The sequence below is a fragment of the Mugil cephalus genome, chromosome 13 (assembly GCF_022458985.1).
Source record: "Mugil cephalus isolate CIBA_MC_2020 chromosome 13, CIBA_Mcephalus_1.1, whole genome shotgun sequence".
Lineage (NCBI taxonomy): Eukaryota > Metazoa > Chordata > Actinopteri > Mugiliformes > Mugilidae > Mugil > Mugil cephalus.
The window spans coordinates 5,965,247-5,984,668 of record NC_061782.1 but is presented as its reverse complement, the minus strand read 5'-3'; the positions used below and the strand labels follow the sequence as shown (position 1 = coordinate 5,984,668).

The 19,422-nt window shown below is 41.6% G+C and overlaps 1 protein-coding gene across 1 annotated transcript in view; it reads right to left on the bottom strand.

The window, feature by feature from the left end:
- Nucleotides 1-21: 21 nt before the first annotated feature.
- Nucleotides 22-19,422, bottom strand: part of LOC125019098 (kinase non-catalytic C-lobe domain-containing protein 1) — a 41,074-nt gene continuing 21,673 nt past the window's right edge. Inside the window, exons 17-31 of the mRNA XM_047603608.1 lie at nt 16,927-17,192; nt 14,713-15,068; nt 13,822-13,915; nt 13,642-13,739; nt 13,377-13,561; nt 11,967-12,077; nt 11,668-11,815; nt 10,773-10,931; nt 9,637-9,837; nt 9,430-9,512; nt 8,614-8,770; nt 6,785-6,907; nt 6,338-6,397; nt 5,628-5,785; nt 22-2,581 (exon numbers count right to left, since the gene is read on the bottom strand). Coding sequence (XP_047459564.1) covers nt 2,353-2,581; nt 5,628-5,785; nt 6,338-6,397; nt 6,785-6,907; nt 8,614-8,770; nt 9,430-9,512; nt 9,637-9,837; nt 10,773-10,931; nt 11,668-11,815; nt 11,967-12,077; nt 13,377-13,561; nt 13,642-13,739; nt 13,822-13,915; nt 14,713-15,068; nt 16,927-17,192 — 2,428 coding nt within the window. The 3' untranslated portion in view covers nt 22-2,352. The remainder of the gene's footprint in view (nt 2,582-5,627; nt 5,786-6,337; nt 6,398-6,784; nt 6,908-8,613; nt 8,771-9,429; nt 9,513-9,636; nt 9,838-10,772; nt 10,932-11,667; nt 11,816-11,966; nt 12,078-13,376; nt 13,562-13,641; nt 13,740-13,821; nt 13,916-14,712; nt 15,069-16,926; nt 17,193-19,422) is intronic.

The following is a 19,422-nucleotide window of genomic DNA, read 5'->3' as shown; positions in this document are numbered from 1 at the left end:
AATACGCTCTGGCAAGAGAAGGCTTATAAAATCTCATTTATTTAGCTAAATTAAGCAAATCTTCATAGCACGTCACATTTCATCTCCGCGGCGAGTTTCACAGCGGAAAACGGCGGAGGAGAGAGCGAGAGCGGGCAGGAAAATAGAAAAATAGACAGTGACTGAACATCATTCCTCAAATAACATTTTGCACACTGACACCTCATTATGTTCTATCATTTGCTCTGTAATGGTATGGTTTGGTCATGACACAGTAAGCTTGTCTTCTGCCCTTCACCACACACTGCCGATAATAAATGCAATTATTACCCGTTGTGCTGTTTAAATGAAATTAATTTATCAATCTAACTAGATAATTCTCATTTCAACTCCTAACTGGCGAACTAATAAGAAAAAAAGGTGTGCGTTAAGCAAAATGTACGATCAATAGATTGTTCATTAAATTGAATACAGCAGTACTGCGATATTTAGCCTGGCTTTCTACAAGTCAAACACAATTCTGCTGTATCAAACTGACTTCATTTAAGAGCTTGACATGACTGAATAGAGATCCCCTGTTCACCTCCAGTCCTACCCGTGTCTTTGCACCGTGCATACTGTCTCCCTGTCAGGTTTGCTGAGCGGTGGTAGAAAATAATTCAGGAATGTGCTGTGCAACAATCTGATAGTCACACAGACTTCACATAGAGATGGGCCAGCTGGGCAAAGGTGAGAACGGGGCCAGAGTTTGATTTTTTTTTCCTTTAAACTTTAAACAAATCTTTCTACTTTGTAGAACAATATCTGGCATTTCACTTTTGCCACTTTTGTCTCACTTTTCTCTACAGCCCTGTTTCCAACATAGAAACCTTTCCAGGGGACCACATTTTCATAACCTTGATGCATTTACAATGACACAGCCAGATCCTAAAGTATGTTGTAAGTTCTATTCTTAAAAAAACACAAAGTGGACTGGCTGTAATTTCTAAAGGTTCACAGACTTTTAGGGTAGGACTTGCAGTGCTGAATATGTCTGAACAGTTGCCTACACTGGCATTTTATAACTAAACCAGAATTATAGAAATGCTGTTACTGTTGCGCTGCGGGCAAGAATAACCACAATCCAGTTGCAGAAAAAAATTGGCATGACTAATCAACCAATGGTGATATTCAGGCATTGTTGAGTATCAATGGAGAGAATGAAATTCAAAGAACATCGAGTCAAAACAAAATTTAGCAAACCTGAAAAGCTTGTCTCCATTCAATACCTGGAAGCGAGGAAATCTTTTTTTATCCTCCGAGTGCTTCATGAGCAATTTTCACTTTAATCGTGTTGGGAGCTTCTTTGAATCCTTATCCAGTCACACTAACATCCATGACAGCCATGTTAGCAGCGCTGAGCTGCTACGCTCAGACACAGCCGTGTTATTTGTGCTAAATGCTAATGTCAGCATGCTCACCACGACACTGCAAACAGGTTGAAGTTCATTTAAATTCACCATGTGTGTGTTTAGTGTGTTTGCATGCTAAAATTTGCACTAAACACAAAGTTTTGAAGGAGCCGAGTCACACAGCAAAGTGTTAATGAAATAAATGACCTGGCCTCAAATAAATAAAGAGCTAACAGGTCACTACGGCCATCCAGCGAGATGGACTGGTTGACGTGAGACCTCTGCACATCCATGCAAAACAGAAGTTGAAAAGTCAAGAAGTGGAAAAGTCAGAAAGTTAGCAAAGCCATTCTTTAGGGGAAAAAAAAGAATATTTGCACAAAAGTGCTTTGGCAATGAACTCACTAGTTCTTGAGAGTCTGGACTGACAGACAAACTGTCTCTTCTATTTCCAGCATGGCTACACATGTAAGAGTCCCTCTTAAAACATATAATACTGTGCTTTATTGGTGCCAATCCCAAGCAATAATGATTGTTTAACCACACTGCTACATAGTGAACCCAGGCTATGGGGGTTTCAGGACATGATGCAGTTTTCTATTCCATCATGGTGATAATTCAGCTAAAATACTGGACATTCATTCTACAGTGACACAATGTTTAGTCCAGAAATTATTATAAGTAAATGTTACCAATTAAATGATAGGATTGTGTTACAAATGCTGCCTGTATGAGTTCAGTAAAGAATCACTGCAAATTACAAATATCCCCCAGTACTCATTAAGTAGGAAAAATACTTTGTTTCTTTTGTTTTAGTTGTGGTATTAACAGCAGAACCTGATTAAAAAGAGTGTGAGTGTCCAGTCCGCAAGGTTCTGCTGCCAAGACTACATAGGAATGTGCAGGCTCTGGTTTAGGACATGGGGCATTGACCTGGTGTTGTTGTCTCTCTCTGGGCTGAGAAATGTGACTGAGGCAGGTCTCACTGGAAGGTGGCCTTGACCCTCCTCAGCGTGTCCTGGATCCTCCGCGTTTGTCGCTCGCTCGACTGCTGGAAGTTGGTGTCATTGTCGGCGGCCAAGAGGTGAACGTCAGAGGTGGAGAGTCGGGCGATGCGGCGCCGAAGGTAAGCCTGCAGGTCCCGGTCTGGGCTGTAGGGGTACGCAACCTCCTGGAAGGCATGGACCTGACTCACAACCTTCGCTATGCTCCTAGGACCAATGATGGATGGAGAGAGCAAGAAACGTAGACAGAACATGAGAAGAATATACTGTATGTCTAAATGTATATTATACCAATTTTTGTTTCTTAGCAACATCATCGTCATCTATGACCTGATTTAGAAAGAGATGGGACAGCCCGGCGGTCCAAGGTAACCAGCTGTGTCTCTGCCTCTCTCTGCTAGATCTCCTGACCCAAGCATCTGGCTACACCCAGTCACCTCTCAGCATCTGGCCTGAAACCTCTTTTCCAATCAAACCCCATCCCACAGGCGCCATCTGGTGCAATGCTGGAACCCCTACCGACAACCCAAATTCAACAGCTGTGCCGTTGCCGTCCAGCCGCCACTTGTTGTGACCTCAGCATCTGGTCAGCCATATTGGAGCGAAGGAGAAGGACGCGGGGAAAATGCGCGCTGGCCGACTTTGTCATAGACGGATACACAGGGAGCGAGCTAATTTTCACTTAATGACACTCACTGTTCATATTTTGTGTCGCTACAGGGATCGGTACAGGGCTAATTTCACTGTCTGGATCTGTGGTTAACAAGCATCAGTCTTTTACCAGAGTGAAATTAGTGCAAATTCCAGCACGTAATGATGGGAGGAAGTGAAAAGATTGAGAGCTTCCCTTCGTGGCTTCTGTTTTTTTCTTAAAGGGGAGGCTCATTATACTTCTCAACTTCATGAGGACTCAAGAGCTCTGCAGAGATATTTTTGCACCTAAAGCAGAATTCTCAATGTTTCATGCTGTGTGGATGCAAATCTGCTGTCTGTCAGTATTTTGTGAGAAAATTTTGGAAAGTCTGGATAGGTGTTACATCATAGTAATCAAACAAATAGTTTTACAAAATATATACCTTCCTATAGACAGTTGTAGTAGTGATAATCAGATGAACTACCCCTCACAGCAGCTCAGAGCTAGACTATTAGTTAATAGTGGTGTCTGTGGCTCAGATGGTCTAGTGGGTTATCCACGAACTGGAGAGCTAAAGCGATTTGATCCCTGGACCATGCCATGTGACAAAGTGTCCTTGGGAAAGATACTGAACCCCCAGTTGCCTCCCATGCATGGCACCTGTGTGTGAACATACCAATAGGTAGAAAAGTAAATAAAAGTAAATAAGAAAAACTGGTTATTAGTTATGTTTTATGTTTTTATACCTTTTCCTCACTTGTTTGCAAGGACTCGTTTTCATTCAGTTAAAGTTCTGAGCGAGGTTCTTTGATGGACATGAAGCTCACGCAGAGGTTCAATAAATAAGATCTGCTCACATATTCTGTGTCTATGCCTTCACAGCTAATTTGAGTTTCAGTTTTTACTTTTCACTTTCTTCTCTTCATTAAACGTCTCAATTTCAACATATCTGATGTGTTTTCCTGTTCTCTGAGCCAATCCGTCCTGACAGACATTAATACACAGACCACTGTAGTTGACGTCCACCTCCCCAGAAATCTGACGAAGTGACGCAGAGCGCAAATGTTTGAGTGGAGTTGTTACAGAGTGAGTTAGACTGACGAGTGCACAGGTATAAGTGGCTTGCACCGGCGTCAGCTACGTCCTATCTATGTCCCGCAGTACCTTAAAAGAGCGATAAGTCCCCATTCATTAAATGCATCGCAGTTCTGCCACTATCTTTCAGACCATCTGTCAAGCAGCCCTCTTCCTCCTCCTCATCCCCTCTTCATCCTAATTGTCCAGGAGGTTTCTCCTCCACCACCATCACCACGACCATCACCAGTGTCTTCACTCCAGACGGTCCTGTTCATATCTACTGCCTTCATCTAAGACTACCATCTTACGAGTTATTGGTGTCAAACAGTCAAAACATGTATTCTCACATCTTTTTACTGCTTCATTAAATCTCAGTTCCACATGACCTCTCCTTAATTGAAATGAATTCAATATTATGTAATCATTGTGGAAACATGCACCACTTTGAAAGGCTTCAGCTTCCTTTGGTACAGTGATTCATTCTGGTGAGAAACACAGAGACCACATGCATTCAGTACGGTTACTAGAGGTGTTAATCAAGTCCTCTTATCTTGTCTGCCCTGACAGTTATGGCACATGCATGGAAGCCATCGCACAATACAAGCGTGCCCTTCTCAGTAGGTTCCCACAGAGCTATTCTTATCTTAAAATAGAATGAAAGGATTTATAGATTATCAGTAAATTTCCAGTGCCAAGCCGATTTACCCACATTTTTATTAACAGTTACTGACATTCACTTCCAAACGGCAAAGTGGTTTTGACCTTCGCCGTGCAGGATGATGCATGTGCAGCGCTGACACTAGAAGGCAGCTTTCCCATTCATCCGATGAAAGGGGAAAGTTTTTCTGCGCTCACTGAAAAATCTCAGTTTAAAAAGTGTAAGCACAAATTAGACCTGTGACATCTCCAATTGGGAAGTCGGTCGGGGTTGGGGGTAGAGCTTTAGAGAGGTTTCATACAGATACTTGAAGTTGTGAATGATTCTGTGAAGAGGAGAACCTCTTAAACATTTCAAATAAAAAAAAAACTTTCTGTATTAGCAGTATCCTAATTTGTCAGTGAGCTTTCAATAAACGTTCATTTAGTTTGTTGAGTGTTATTTGCATATTGGATGAATTATTATTCATTATAGAGTTTTTCTACGTTAAATCTTACCTATAGCGGATCTTTGTAATAGTAGTGTAATAGTAATGGGTTAATGTTACATATTTGAAATTATTGGTCATTATGTTGAAAATAGATTTATTTGTAATAATCTGAGCAACAAAACAAGAAAACTAGGACACTGTGGTGAATGCTTGTGAGGTTGGCTGAGATGGAATTGATCATTTCGATATGGAAATCAATCAGCTGGCTGCTGATTGTGCAGCCAACCCTAACCCTATTGACTCTGACAGAGTTGCAAAAGTTGTACAAGAAGTTCCTTTAAGATCGCCGGGGCTTTTCAGACTCACATAAAGAAATATTGAGTTGCATTCCCAACATTGTAGAATTAAAAACAAACTGATCAGGACTGCAACAACCACTGGGACCGAAGCGTACCTGAGTTTGTTCCACTTGTAAGCCCCCGTAGTGAGCGTGAAGGCGCCGATCTCCAGCTGCTGGACATGCATGGCCAGGATGTGCGCTGAGGGCAGAGTGGGTCTCTTCCTCGTGTGCTCTCCCCCCATGAGACACAGATCATCACTCTTCAGAAACACCTGAGGAGGGAGGCATTTGCCCACACGGTAAACAAAAGGGAAATTTAGAAATTTTTCCACTTAAGCCACAGGTGAAATGATAAGCAAGTCCAGCATAGCCGTGTATTCAACGGCTCAGAGGACTTCTAACAAATTCAACCTTTTTACATTCAAAGCCAACAGTGTATGCCAGAGCCTGTTGTGCGTTGTGAGCCAAACAAACAAGTGAAATGTGAATATTTTGTCCTGGATTTCAATGCTTGAGATGGGAAATTATTTTACATTTTTATACTTTCCTTTGGTCTTAGCACTCCACTGAAGCGCACCAGCTAAGCAGGAAAGTTGGTAAGTGATGGACGCTGCTTGAAGTTCTTTTAAGGTTAACTTTCAGAAGCCGAGCCAGCTGTAAGCTCTCCGCACACGGGCAAGTTGCTCGAAGCTGTTTTTCTATTGATTTGTTTGCCCTGCAGCCCAGTTTCACAATATGTGGCCGTCCGAGTCCTCACTTACAAACACCAGCCGTGTGTTCTTCCTCAAACACACACACACACACACACACACACACACACACACCTGCACAGCTCGTAGCTCCTCCAGGATCTCGTACACCTTGGAAGCCAGATGTTTCCAAGCCTGTTGGCAGAAGAGGGGGTAGCTTTATTAAGCATCTCTAAAATGATGGCAAATTATGCAGTGGCCTCAGCGTAATACTAGTCGATGAATATAACCTGCCTTCAGAAGAAAATATGGAAATTTCTTTCATTTTCGAAACACTGGTGTCTTTTAATTGTGAGTTTTTTTTTAATTACTCCTTTTTGGGCGGCCACATTCTTCCTTCCTGCGTTCACTCTTTCTCCATCTTATTTGAATTCATTAATGTTAATTTCTCTTTTGTGAAACTAATTAAGCACCATCCGAGTTCTATCGCAGCTGAAGAAAACATTTAGCTCGGGGGCTTTATGACTTATTGCACAAACTTAGAAATGGTGCGAGGAGGGATTCGACGATATGCAGCCTTACTGGTAATTGCCTGACAATCACGTTCTCCAGACCTCCGAGGACCTGCATGGCTGTGGCGAAGTTCCTCGACTCATAGCAGTGCTTCCCTATCCACAGATACTTTGTCAGCAGAGCGACTTGCGTCTGCAAGAGAGGAGGGCTTGGAGTGAGCGAAATGAAGGGAAAAGGCTAAACAAAGTAAAAAAACAAAGTAAAATCAAGTGGCTCTTTCCAGCGGTTTGTCACAGCTGGCTGCATAGTGAAGTGAATGCACCGTGGGTGGAAAAAAGATTTGCAGCCAAAGTGGGTTGCCTTTAACATCTGCAGTACTCGTCCAACTTTCTAGTTTTGAGAAGTTAACCCATTAAAACACAACTTAACATTTGAAATAATTCAAAAACTCATACTTTGTATGCGTCACCCAGATCATGATGAGGAGAGAATCGCATATAAACCGTGCTCCCTTCACATCTGCCTCTGAAAGCAGACGCCTGCATACGGTGCACTTAAGTCTTAAAAGGGACTTAATGAATGAATGCATGAATTACATTTATTTTCATGATACATAGAAAAATTAAATTCTCGCTGATTGCTCCCCCACAAAGGACACAAAACAAGACAAATAACATAAAACTAAAATAACAAAACCTCAATAAATAAGTGAGAAAAACTGCGATTAAAATAGCAAAAAGTAGCAGCATGATATAAAATGTTAAATCGCAAAACGAAGCAGCATAGCAGAAAATGTCAAATTAAAGGTAGTAGCGTGATTAAATAGCACCAGATGTGGTGAAGTGCTTTAAGTGCATGTCCTTGTTTGTACGTGCTGCATAAGTTTTAGTCCTAATGCGTGTGTGTGTGTATGTGTGCGCTCAACGTGGTCGTAAGAGCTTTAGAGCGGCAGGTGCAAAAAAATTGTGAAAAACATCTTAAAATGTTTGCATTTGCACTTGATGCATGCTGAATTAGAGCCGCTGATTAAGCAGGAGTACTGGAGGAGTCTGAAAACAAGATCTGAACACAGGAGGAATCCAGAAAATCTTTGAAATTTTAACGCCCGGCAGCAAGACTGACGGCAGTGGAAAAACTGAAAGCAGTTGAGGTGTCATGGAAGGAGTGAGAGTAAGAAGTGAAAGCAGTTAAAACATTTTAAAAAAATGAGCGAAAGCATTTGAGGTGTCACTCAAAAAAGCGATGAATTAGATGCACAAAGGACAGTTCAAATGTATGGTATACACTGATCTGGCGTAGCATTATGACCAGATAATGGACATTCTGAGGGCGTCCTGTGGTGTCTGGTAACAGAATGTTTTAGGTGGGGGTCTTTGGGTTATCCCACAGATACTTGATCAGTTTGGGATCTAGTGAATTTGGAGGCCAGGTCAACACTTTGTGCTGTTTTTTTGAGTTGTTCTTAAAGTGTTTTTGTTTGTGTGCCCGTGTCAGGCTGCATTCTGCTGGAGATGACTGCTGCAACTGTACTGCCAGCTGTCCTGTCAGTAGGAAACATATCAAAAATGTGAGGAGTGTCTTAAATGAGAGATAAATATAAGAATAATAACAGCAATAATTCAGTTTTGATAATTTTTTTTGACTTCCTCTGCTTTTTAAGGCCTAAATGGCAGCGTATGAGCCCACTGAATAAAGAGCAGCTTCAGCCCTGTGTGTTCCTGCTCCTGACAATCTATAAATCCTTCAACCATGACACAAGAGATGAAACAGCCAGAACATATGGGGGAAGTCTGTGAGAGTCCACGTCCAAAGAGAAATCAAAGCGCACGCTGTGACAGTAATGGCTGCCTCCTCTCCCGGCCGACCTTGTTACTTTCATGAGTTATGTCTCGCCTCACCTTGACAGAGTCACAGATGACTATCTCAGCAGAGATCCAGTTAGTGACACTGTCAGCATATGCGAGCAGCCGCTGAAGGTAGCCGCCGCCTGACTGCGCCGCCTCGCGCACAAGCGCGCTGCTGCTCTCTGCTGGCGGGACGAGCTGTGGCACGTTCCTGGTGGGGGGAAGAAAAGAGAGATCTAAGGAAACGTCCACTATCACTGTAATAATGACATCAGAGATTAGCAAAAGATTTAGATTTGGGTTGGGGGACAGTGTTGGACCTTTTGGATCATTTAGGTTCCTGAGAAATAATGAGGAGTTTTAGGTGTTTTTATTTAACTTTGTTTGATAGAAGTGGCAGCTTCATCATTATTTTTCCTTCATCTTGTAACTTTAGCAGACCTAATTTCTGTTCCTGGAGCTTTTCCAACAGAGCAGAATGAGGTACAATATGTACGTTTGGGAGTCAATTATTATAAGATATTCACATTTACTAGAATGTATAATAAATCAGCTAAAACTTTGATGAAAAATATGTGAAACGGAGAGAAATAAAGGAAGTAGACTCTACATACAGATTAATAAAAGTAGTGAAAATCAGTGGAGACACTTAAAAATGATCTTAGCAACGGTCACAAGAATGCTTGAGGAAGCAATTATATGCACTGGTTCACCACCAAAAATCCTTATTAATTGACTACCACACATTTATGATCTATGCCAAGAAGCACTGAAGCTATTTTAAAGGCTCTTAAAGGCTAGGAACATAACTGCAGTAATGACGCCTTTGTGGTTTTTGTTGTGCCCACAAAGTTATAGCATTGGACTCACTTGTTTGGGGTCAGGACTTTGTCTATCACTCCTTGCATTCTGGAGTTGAGGAAATGAACCGGATGACATCCTTGGAATATTTCCTAGAATCAACAGTGAAAAACATGACTAACGTTACTGCGCATTAATGGAGACATACCTCCCTCTAGTGGTGTGACACGGTAACAACAAAAGGTGGTGCATCAAGGTCCTAGGCGATGTGCGTACCTGTTGCAGGAGGGTGAGCTGTTGTGCTATGTGTTGGGCGCTGTACTCATTCTGGCTGAAGGGAAGTCGCTCCTCACCGTGCAGGCCTGGGAGGTCGTCCATCAGGGAGCCGTAGCAGGGCACTGGCAGGGCCGCAGCAATGGAGAAGGCTTTCTCTTTGGACACGGATCCAGAGGGCTCCACCACGCGAGAAATCCTCCACTGTAACGGTCAGAAACAGACACACTTTTTCCCAGAGTAATGCTTTAAAAAAATGTGTGAAACAGTAAGGAATGACTTGATTGTCCAGACTCAAATAATATATAATATGTAGTGAACACTTTGAAGGGGTTTAATAAGAGTTTTGCACAAATTGCACCATCTTTTGGATTTAAATGTCATCCTTTCAACATTTTTTCCCATTAAATGTCTCTCTTTCTGTGGCAACAATTGGTAAATGAATAAATTAGTTGTATTTTGCAAAAATCAAATCATTTTTCTTTCGATACGGTAAAAGAGTAAAATAATAAAAGAATCAGAACGCAGCAGATTTCACCGTTTATATAACATATTCAGTTTTCATTTAAGAATAAAAATTAGAAATAATATTTGACTATAGATGTACTTTATTCCTTACTACGTTTAAACCACTAGAGTTACAATGAATGATAACTCCTATAATTTAGTGTAATTTAGTGAAATGGCATTTGACCTTTTGGATATAAAATGTCATGATTTCTTCATTTTATTCTATTAAACCTTTTTGTTTATCCCTCAGTCCAAGTGAACAGTTGTACCAAATCTGACTCCATCATGTTGTTCCTGAGATAACACGATGGGACAAACATGAGGTCGCAGTGACCTTTGACTCAAAATCACTTCATCCTTTAGCCAAATATGAAGACATCCCCTGAAACCATTCCTGATATATCACGTTTACAAGTTGAGTTATGGCGTAAAAAGTGTTTTGTGACGTCACAGTGACCTTTTACATCTGAACCTTTAAATCCTTCAGGAATGCACTCAAGGTGTTTGTGGAATACTGACCTGAAAACTTAATGCCAGAGACATATTCTGCACCTTCATATGCAGATATTTTTTCATAGAGGTTAAGCCGGAACTAAACTGGACTCATCAAGAATAAATCAAATGCTGACCTTTCTGCCAAGATCCTCAGTGGATGAATGCAAACACACGGAGTCGTCATCTACATCAAAGCTGATCAGGCTTCCCAGGACTTGACTCGTATTAGAGACACTCTGAGAGCTGTGGAGACCGGCGAGAAGAGCCTCTCCTTGGCTGTCTACAGGAATCACCTGTGGAAAAAAATTAAAATATTCTCATACAGAGCATTAGTGGAATACAGCGACACAATCTGCTATTGAAATGAGTAAAATTCAGAATGGATCTGACCATTCTTAATATTTAGTGCTTTTATGCACACGTGCACATGAGGACACTTGTAATTTGTTAGGAGCATAGACTGTATATAAAGATGGAGGTGGAACAGCTCCTCAAAAGTAAAGCTAAGGCAAGTAGACCTCCCCCTGGTGGCTGAGTGCAGTATACATCGTAAGCTCCACCACCTCCATGTTAGTGGATGGGACTTTTCTTCAAGCATGCTTTCCGTCATTTTAGACAGCTAATATAAAACTGATGCATAATCAAGTGTCAAGTGTCATTCTTTCTGATAAGTTTCGTTTTAGTTCATGATAACTACCAGTTGCCATGCCAACTGCTCGGTGAAGTACGGTGCATAATCCAACATTTCCTTGTAACTGGTGGAGGTAGAGCAGAGCACAGTATTAATTAAACCAAAATGCGAGTGAGTCCGGAGGAAGCGCGGTCGGGTCATTGGTAACATGACCCCTTGTGGTTTCAGACCGTACCGATCAGACTCCAAACTCGCAATAAGGCGCCACCCATATTCCCGGGAAAATAGTATTAGTTTGGCCAATGAGGCTTTAGTTAGGAGTCAGTGAATTCAGGGTCCTCAAGAACTAAATTTTGACAGTATGTACTGTTCTAATCAGAATATACATGCGTGTCTACCTCAGTATTAAGGAAGCTTTCTAATGTGTCCATGAGGCTGGACTTTGGCGTGAAGTCCACAGATTTGCAGTCTGTTATCCAGAAATGAAGCAGGTCCAAACTTCGATGGAAGATCCTTTCACTGTCGCCTGTCATATCCGGACCTTCCCTGCCAGGAAAAATGAACACAATTCTTCAAACCTACTGTTTGTGCTATTGTGGATCATATTGTGTTATTTATCAGAAGGGCTGGAGAGCATACTGCACTGCACTAAGCAGTTTCTTCGTGTGGTAATGAGCTATTACTGGATGTACCGCACCTTGCTGCACCACTGAATTTATCCATTATGAACTGCAGTAACTGCTCAGGAGTGCAGAAGAAACGATAAGTATACAGGAACTGCTGGATGTAGCCCTCCACAGCAGCATTTCTGGGAAGAAATTGTGAGAGATAACACTGAAGGACATTCAGAAACTAACGGTTTAATAACTGTAATAATAATAATACGGGTAATAAAAATGATGAGTAGAACCTCTACTGGAAATGAAGGAAAATTAGAACACATGAAAGCACATGATTAACGGAGCCTAATATTTTATTTCCAAAGAGTGAGTATCAACTTGAATCAATTCCTCCAGGGGTTCTCCTTCAAGTGCCACCGGGACATGACACATATGGATCTTCTCCAACTTTATTGTGAACAGAGAAAAATATTAAAAATATTTCCAGGAAGCGGCATCCAGCTGAGGTTCCCAGAATTACTTTAATAACTCCTTTCAGTAAGAAGAAACAGTCACACCATAACGGGATTCTGCAAAATCACGACATTACCAGCTTCTAGACAAATGGAAATTCATAAAGATCCCCAAGGTTTGGTAGATTCTGCGGCTTACTAATAAAAACAAGAAGTTGTGAAATTAGGCAATGTCTTGGGACTTAAACTGAAAAGAAGCCTTTAACAGTCTCCTCGAACGTAGAGGCAGCCTCAGCCTGAGGCAGCAGATGCGTGAAAGTTTCCAAAATAAATTTATGGATCGGAACCTTGTTTCCTTAATTGTTGATGCTGTTTCCCGTAGCAACGGGTACAAGGCAAGACACATAAATGCCAGACTTTAATGCTGCAAAGTCTTTTTAACCGTGACGATCAACACGGCTAAAATTAAAAGAGAAGAGAAGCAAATAAAAAGTAAAAAAGAACAAAACGAAGGTGCAGGAGAATGTGGCTCACCCAGTGACAATGTGTTTGCTGTGCACGCACCGATAAACTCTGGCAAATGTTTGCCGAGAGTCTAAATGGAAGTGAGGGGGAAGTCTTAACACAATCAAATGCACTAATAGATACAGCAAAGAATAAAGATTGTTGGTTTAAGCTTCTAGTGGGACGAATTAGCAACAGAATGGAATAACCCATAGCCATCCTTTTTAACTGCGCATTAACATGATTGCGTGAGTGCAGCCACACTATCAGCGTCGTGAGAGTGTGTGCTTAGGCATAATGGCGCTTTGAATTAAATGCTGACACGTGCATGCTTACTAGCTCATTACTAGCTTACTGTTGCATTATTATATGCGTTAATTATATCCGAGTACAAGGGAAAACACAAATTCAATTGCCGGGGTCTAGAGAACACCACAGTCCGTTTGATTCATGCTCTGAAGATCAACTGAACATGGGATTGAATGGTCAAGATTTTTGAACATATCACAGACACATGCCCATCAGTGGTACCTGGCGTAGAGGTAAGCCATGAGGCCCAAAGGAGACCCCGACTGAAGAGTGGTCTTCCCTTTGCTGGTACCATAGCTTAGAACAGAGGAGTCTTCAGAGGAATGAAGATCCAAAGCGTCAGGTCCGCTGACAGCCAAGGAGGGCAGTAATGAAACCTCCAACCCCCACTGGTCCACACTCAAAATCTACAGACAGACCATATCAAAGGTAAGAGGAACTAGGTCGTAATGCACAGGAAAAAGGGAGGACTGCGAACCGAGAGTACCTCAAGGTATTTCTTCACACAATCCAAGAAGACCACCTTGGATCTGAGCTCTTCGAGTTGGGACTTGAGTTTGGAGACCATCAGTTTGCTCTCAGCGCCTTTGGGAGAAAGTACTTTACAGCTTTATAGGTCATACTGGAAGTAAAGCTTATCATTTCACATGTAAAATGAGCATCAGACCTTTGTTTTTCCTCTCCTGTTGAATCAGCTTTTGGTAGAAATTTCTTGTTTTCTTTAGATTCCTTGTTTCAATCACCAGCTGCTGCTGCAGTTCCTGTTCAAAGGAAATGGCAGAGAATGACACAAAGGCCCTAAAATTGCACCACATGCTTTCAGTGAAAGAAGCCATCGGGTGTTTCCAGAGTGTACAGGGCTCTCGCTCTCCCTTTTCTTCACCGTAGCAACGGCACACAGCAGCTCCTTTGAAGTGAATTGAGCGAAAAGTCGCTGCGGCACAGCTCTTAGGGTGTGTTATTAGCTGTTACACGGACCGTCTGAAGCGGCAGTGGTGCCATCAAAGTGTGCAAACACAACACAAAGGCTATTCATTAATATTCTTTTGCAAATGATAATAACTTTCTCTGCCAGGGGCTAAGTTCAACATATTAATATTCAGATCCAGTTTGGAGAGAATAATACACCAATTATCTTAAAGTCCCCCGCATCTTCTTGTTCTATTTACCCCAGAGCCGACCGTGGCCCACTTCATTACAGATATGAGAATAATTGTAGCACTTATTCAAAAATCCTGACTAGGTAAAGGCCTGAAAGGAGCTGAGCTGAAACAACAGTGAATTAAACAGTCAATTTGTAGTTCATAAAGACAAGACAAAGGCAAAAAAAAAAAAAAAAAATGTTTTAGAGAATATTTTGACTATTTTTTAACATTATTGAAACCCTGGATTTCTGTCTTTTTACTAGTTTTACTTCCCTATAAAAATATACACAAGGCACACTCTTCCAAATGGTATATAAAAATGAATGAATAAATCATGCGGCCTGCTGTTTGTTCAAACACATGGTTAAGGTCAAACCTGACTCACTGTCAGTACTTTTCACGCATTCACCCACCTGTGCCTTCACATCCAGACAAGGCGATCCCGTGTGCTGTCCCAGATTCACTGTGTACTGAATAATCTCTGGACTGAAACAATCCTCCCCGAAGAAGGCTAAGGCCCAGCTTGGGCTGAAACTGAGCCCCGGCCCCTCTCCTCTGGATCCGGGTGAGAGCAGCCGCTCCGACGTCAGGGAGTCACTATCCTCCATGTCCTCCGAGCAGTCTGGGCTCATCTGCTCGTCGTGGGCTCCCATCAGCCCTTCCTCTCTCCCCGACAGAAACTCAGGTTCAGAGGGGCTTTCATCGCCGCCCCCCCCCGAATGATCTCCACCCTCCATGACCCCCGAGTCCGTACTGTCAGCGCTCACACCTCGAATGGTAAACAGAGGCGGGAGAGGGAGGATTTGCAGAGAGGGGAAGGAGAGACGGACTGGGTCACATGCAAAAACACAAACTGGATTTGTGAAGAAAACACACAGAGGGAGGCTCAAGAGTGTTGCTGGGGGTATTTGTTGCTAACCCTGTCATTGCTGCACAATACGTCCACTGTGTAAGGCCTGAGCTTAAAGGCAATCCAAGATCAAGTCCTATCACTATCTTTTTTCTTTTTTTTTTATGTTGTATGAGTTTGTTTGTGAGTATCGCAAGTCTAACATAATTCAATAGCGCAGCAGATACAAATGCGTGGGTGAATGGAAATGGCTGCAAATGAGTTTCAGAAGAGAAAAAATAAAATTAAAAAAATAAAAACCCTCTGTGGAGTTTGCTAGCATGCCTTGGACTCTTATGAATGTGCTGCAGACTTAAGAACAACATCCAGCAGTCACTCATGGCCCTCGTGACTTCAGTCAGCAGCCAAACACAGAGCAATATAACAAAACACCACAGACAGCAACTCTGCCACTATATATTTTAAAATATATTTGTCCAATACAAACACTTACAGATACCAGAACAGATATATCTGTTCAGGGAGTTGTATTTAAGAAGGGAAAAAAAGATGCAAAATATTCCCTGAACTGTTTTATTGATGTTATGTCTCATCATCATTTTGCTTCTTTTGAGTTCTACTAAGAGTTTAATATGAACAGGGTGAGGGTGATATTAATATAACAGGAAACACTGCTGCTGCTATGCTACGTCTGAGGAGTGAAATAGAAACGAGTGAAGTTCAAGTAATTAGCGCAACAATGCACCACTACACACAATATAATACAGTCCTGCGTAGGGCCCGCTCGTCCCACAAAATCACCTCCGTAAGTGTCATGTGGTACCAAGAAGTTAGCAGATAATCCTCTAATTTCCGTAAACTGCGACGTGGATCCTCCATGAATTTGATTAGATTTTTCAGCCCACGCCACAAACAAAAAGAAATCTGGGCAAGTTTAGAGGCGATTTTCGTCATCAGCCTGCTGAGAAGAGGTCACAACCATCTGTGATGTCATAAAGGGTCCACAACTATGCTTTGGGTGCGCAGCATCGCGTGTCAACATTCAGATGAATACCAGGTCCCAAGGCTTCCGAGCACAACGTCGCCCCCGTGGGGCACCACACTGCCTCCGCCAGCTTGGTTCCTCCCCTAGTGCATCCTGCTGCCTCAGGTGAACACAGAGTCAGACGGCCCGGTACACGTGCGCCACAAACTGCATAAGGACCCCCACCCCACCCCATCTCTATGAAAAGGGAGGTCTTAAGCATCACCTTAAAGGTAAATTGATTGACAAATGTCACAGATGTTTTCTAAAAATGTACAGTCTGGACGTCAGCATGAACTAGTCTTTCTATGGTGAATCTATATAGAAGATTTGGATATTATGATTTTTTAAGTGGATTTCAATAAATGGATTAATCTCTAACCTACTTTATCTTGATTTATACATAAAAATATAAAAAATAAAATCTATAAAATGTGACTGCACACATTTTCTTTTGACTTTGAGTATTTATTTTAAGTGCCTTTTCCAATGAATACTGAATAATTCACCGTTTTGCATGATGTAGCTTTTTTTTAATTGCATAAGATATAAATAATGTCATCTTTGGGTTTTACTTATTAAGCATTAACATCCAAAGACATAAAGCAAGTCACTCAGATCTCATACTGCAGAGGGTTTAACGTGAGGATATTAAAGACTGGGTAAGATATTCATCAGTTTTTATTCCAGAATTGAACTGGCTTTCTAAACCCAACCAACACTTATATTCCCCCATGAAACATGATTTCTTACCTTGACTGTTGCAGTTCCGACTTTGTCCCGATCTTAGTTCGGCATCTTCAAGCACATCACCTTCATTTTCTTCACGACAGGACCGGGCCTCCGTCGCTTCCCATGAATCTAACGCAACGGGACTGGACTGGTGAATGTTCCCATTCAGATCAAGACAGCCGTGCAGGCAAAGTTCCCTCTTTCCTCTCCAGACTGCGGCAGCTATCAAGGGTGGGGTAAGAGCTGCCCTTTCCACAGCCTTTGATGGAGGTTCCTCATTAGAATCGCTGCATGGGGCACAGGAGAGAGAAAACACACAGCATGCTCAAAGCTGCTGACAATTAGCTTTTTTTTCAAGGAATATTCGCAATGATAGGCCCGTAACTACTGGAAAAAAAAGAGACAATTTGGAGAAAACGATGGTGGCAGAAGCAAAAAACAGGTGTTGTAAAGATTTAGTGTGAAAACGCGGCACAATATAGACGTCCACAGCAACGCTCTAGATTTCCGAGAAAAACACATCTGGCAGCTCATCACTCACTTCATGCACTTGTAAATCCAATCAAGCTATAAATTTATTACAAACAGCACGCTATCCACTTGATTCCTTTTCGGGCTCAGGATGGCCCACGTCTGATTGAAGTCCTCCCTCGTTCCCCTCACTGGGAAAGTAGTGAAAACGACCCTAAACTAACAGATGAGCTCTGTGAACAAGCTGCAGGAAAAGCACGTCTGTCAACCTGCAAAACCCTAAAAAATATAACCGAGAAAACTGACAGGCTGATAAATGTACGAACATGTGTTCGATCATACACCAACCCCTCTCCCCCAATCCCTCCGGGGCTTATTGTCAACATATCATGTAGGAGGAGCTTTAAATGCATCTTCAGTGTAGCCACAGTCTCCTCTACACTAATAAAGCAAAGCTGTTACCATAGGGACTATTTTTAAGCTGCCGGCTCAGCTTTTACGTGCGAAGCGTGTATTGTATTGATGCTTATTTGAATGCCAGCTACCATGGGGTTAGGGTTACAGGTGAACACGCATATATAAGTGTGCAGAGGAGGAGAGGTCGCGTTCAGTAAGAACCAGTTCATTCTCTGTCCCTATTCTTCAGAGCCCACATTTGAATAAATTAAATATACAGGCAGTCAAATCCACTCAACTCACAGCTTTGTTTGCACTGGCCGTTAGCAAGGGTTATTATTCTGACACTAGACGGATAATCTCTTTTTAGAACTCGGATGTGATAGTCAGACAACATGTTCAACAGTGACAACAGTGTTGCAGGACAAATACATCACTTCTAGGGCACTGGCTCTGGTTTGAAGACTGTTTGGCAGTTTCAGGTACAAGTAGTGCAATAATTACACCTTTCATTTATTACATGAATTAATTTCCACAAGAATTTGACTTATTATTTCATTATTTCAGTATGATGAAATTAAAAAGTGCCACCTGCCTGCTTTCTGCAATCCTCCAGGGACAGATGGCTGCTCTATAATACACAAATCAGAACTGTAACCATCCGTCACAAATCGATTATCTGGTGATTATTTTTTTCCATTTGTTTCATAATAATCATTAATTAACTGTGAAAATAGAAAACCCATCATTTTCCAAGTACCAATTTGCAAAAACCATAAGTTAATTAAAAATGGAATTCAAAAGATATTGTAGATAGGTGGTAAATTACTAATAAATCTGGAACACAACCGCACATCTTTGAGCACATAATATATTTCCAAAAGTGGTTTAAAATGGTTGTTAATAACAGTATAGTTCCATTTCTATTGCATGATTTTGGTTTTGTTTGATGCTCAGTGCAAACTGATTGCAAATGATGTTACTAACTGTGGCCAGAGGATGGCAGTGTTGCAAAGTATAATGTTAACACCAGCCAGACTTCACCCAGTGCATCTTGATCTTGATCGTTCTGAGCGAGTAGATGCAGTAAGAGACCACTGTGATTTAAAGAAACTACTGTGAAATGTAAGTGGCACAAAAATTGTGCATTTACTGTTTCAGTGTAACTGACTTGGATTTGTTTGTTTGGAAGTTTATTGTTTCTTCGTGTTTTGTTTGAGCCCACTGCTACATTTTATATATTTTTTCTGTTTCATTTTATTTTTGAACTATGCTTCTTTTAATGGGCTGCTGTCTTTACATGCTTTGCCAAAAAACCTCGGATACACAGTATAATACAGTATAGCATTAGTTGGTTCAGCTCCCAGGTCAAACTCTTTACTAGTAAATGCTGTGTACAGTGTGACAGTTGGTTTCCTGGACTAAAATATAATAATGATACAGACAGATACCATCTGCATGGTAACAGGTTTAAAACGCCTACTGAATTAGATGCCAGCTAACTATGATTTAATATTTACTATCCAATGACACATTCATCATCCACTAGTCACATGATTTTAACGGGACTTAATCTATTAATATTTCCGAACATGGATTCATGACATATGCTGCATTAATGCAATAATTCCCTCTTAAAGGTCCATTCTG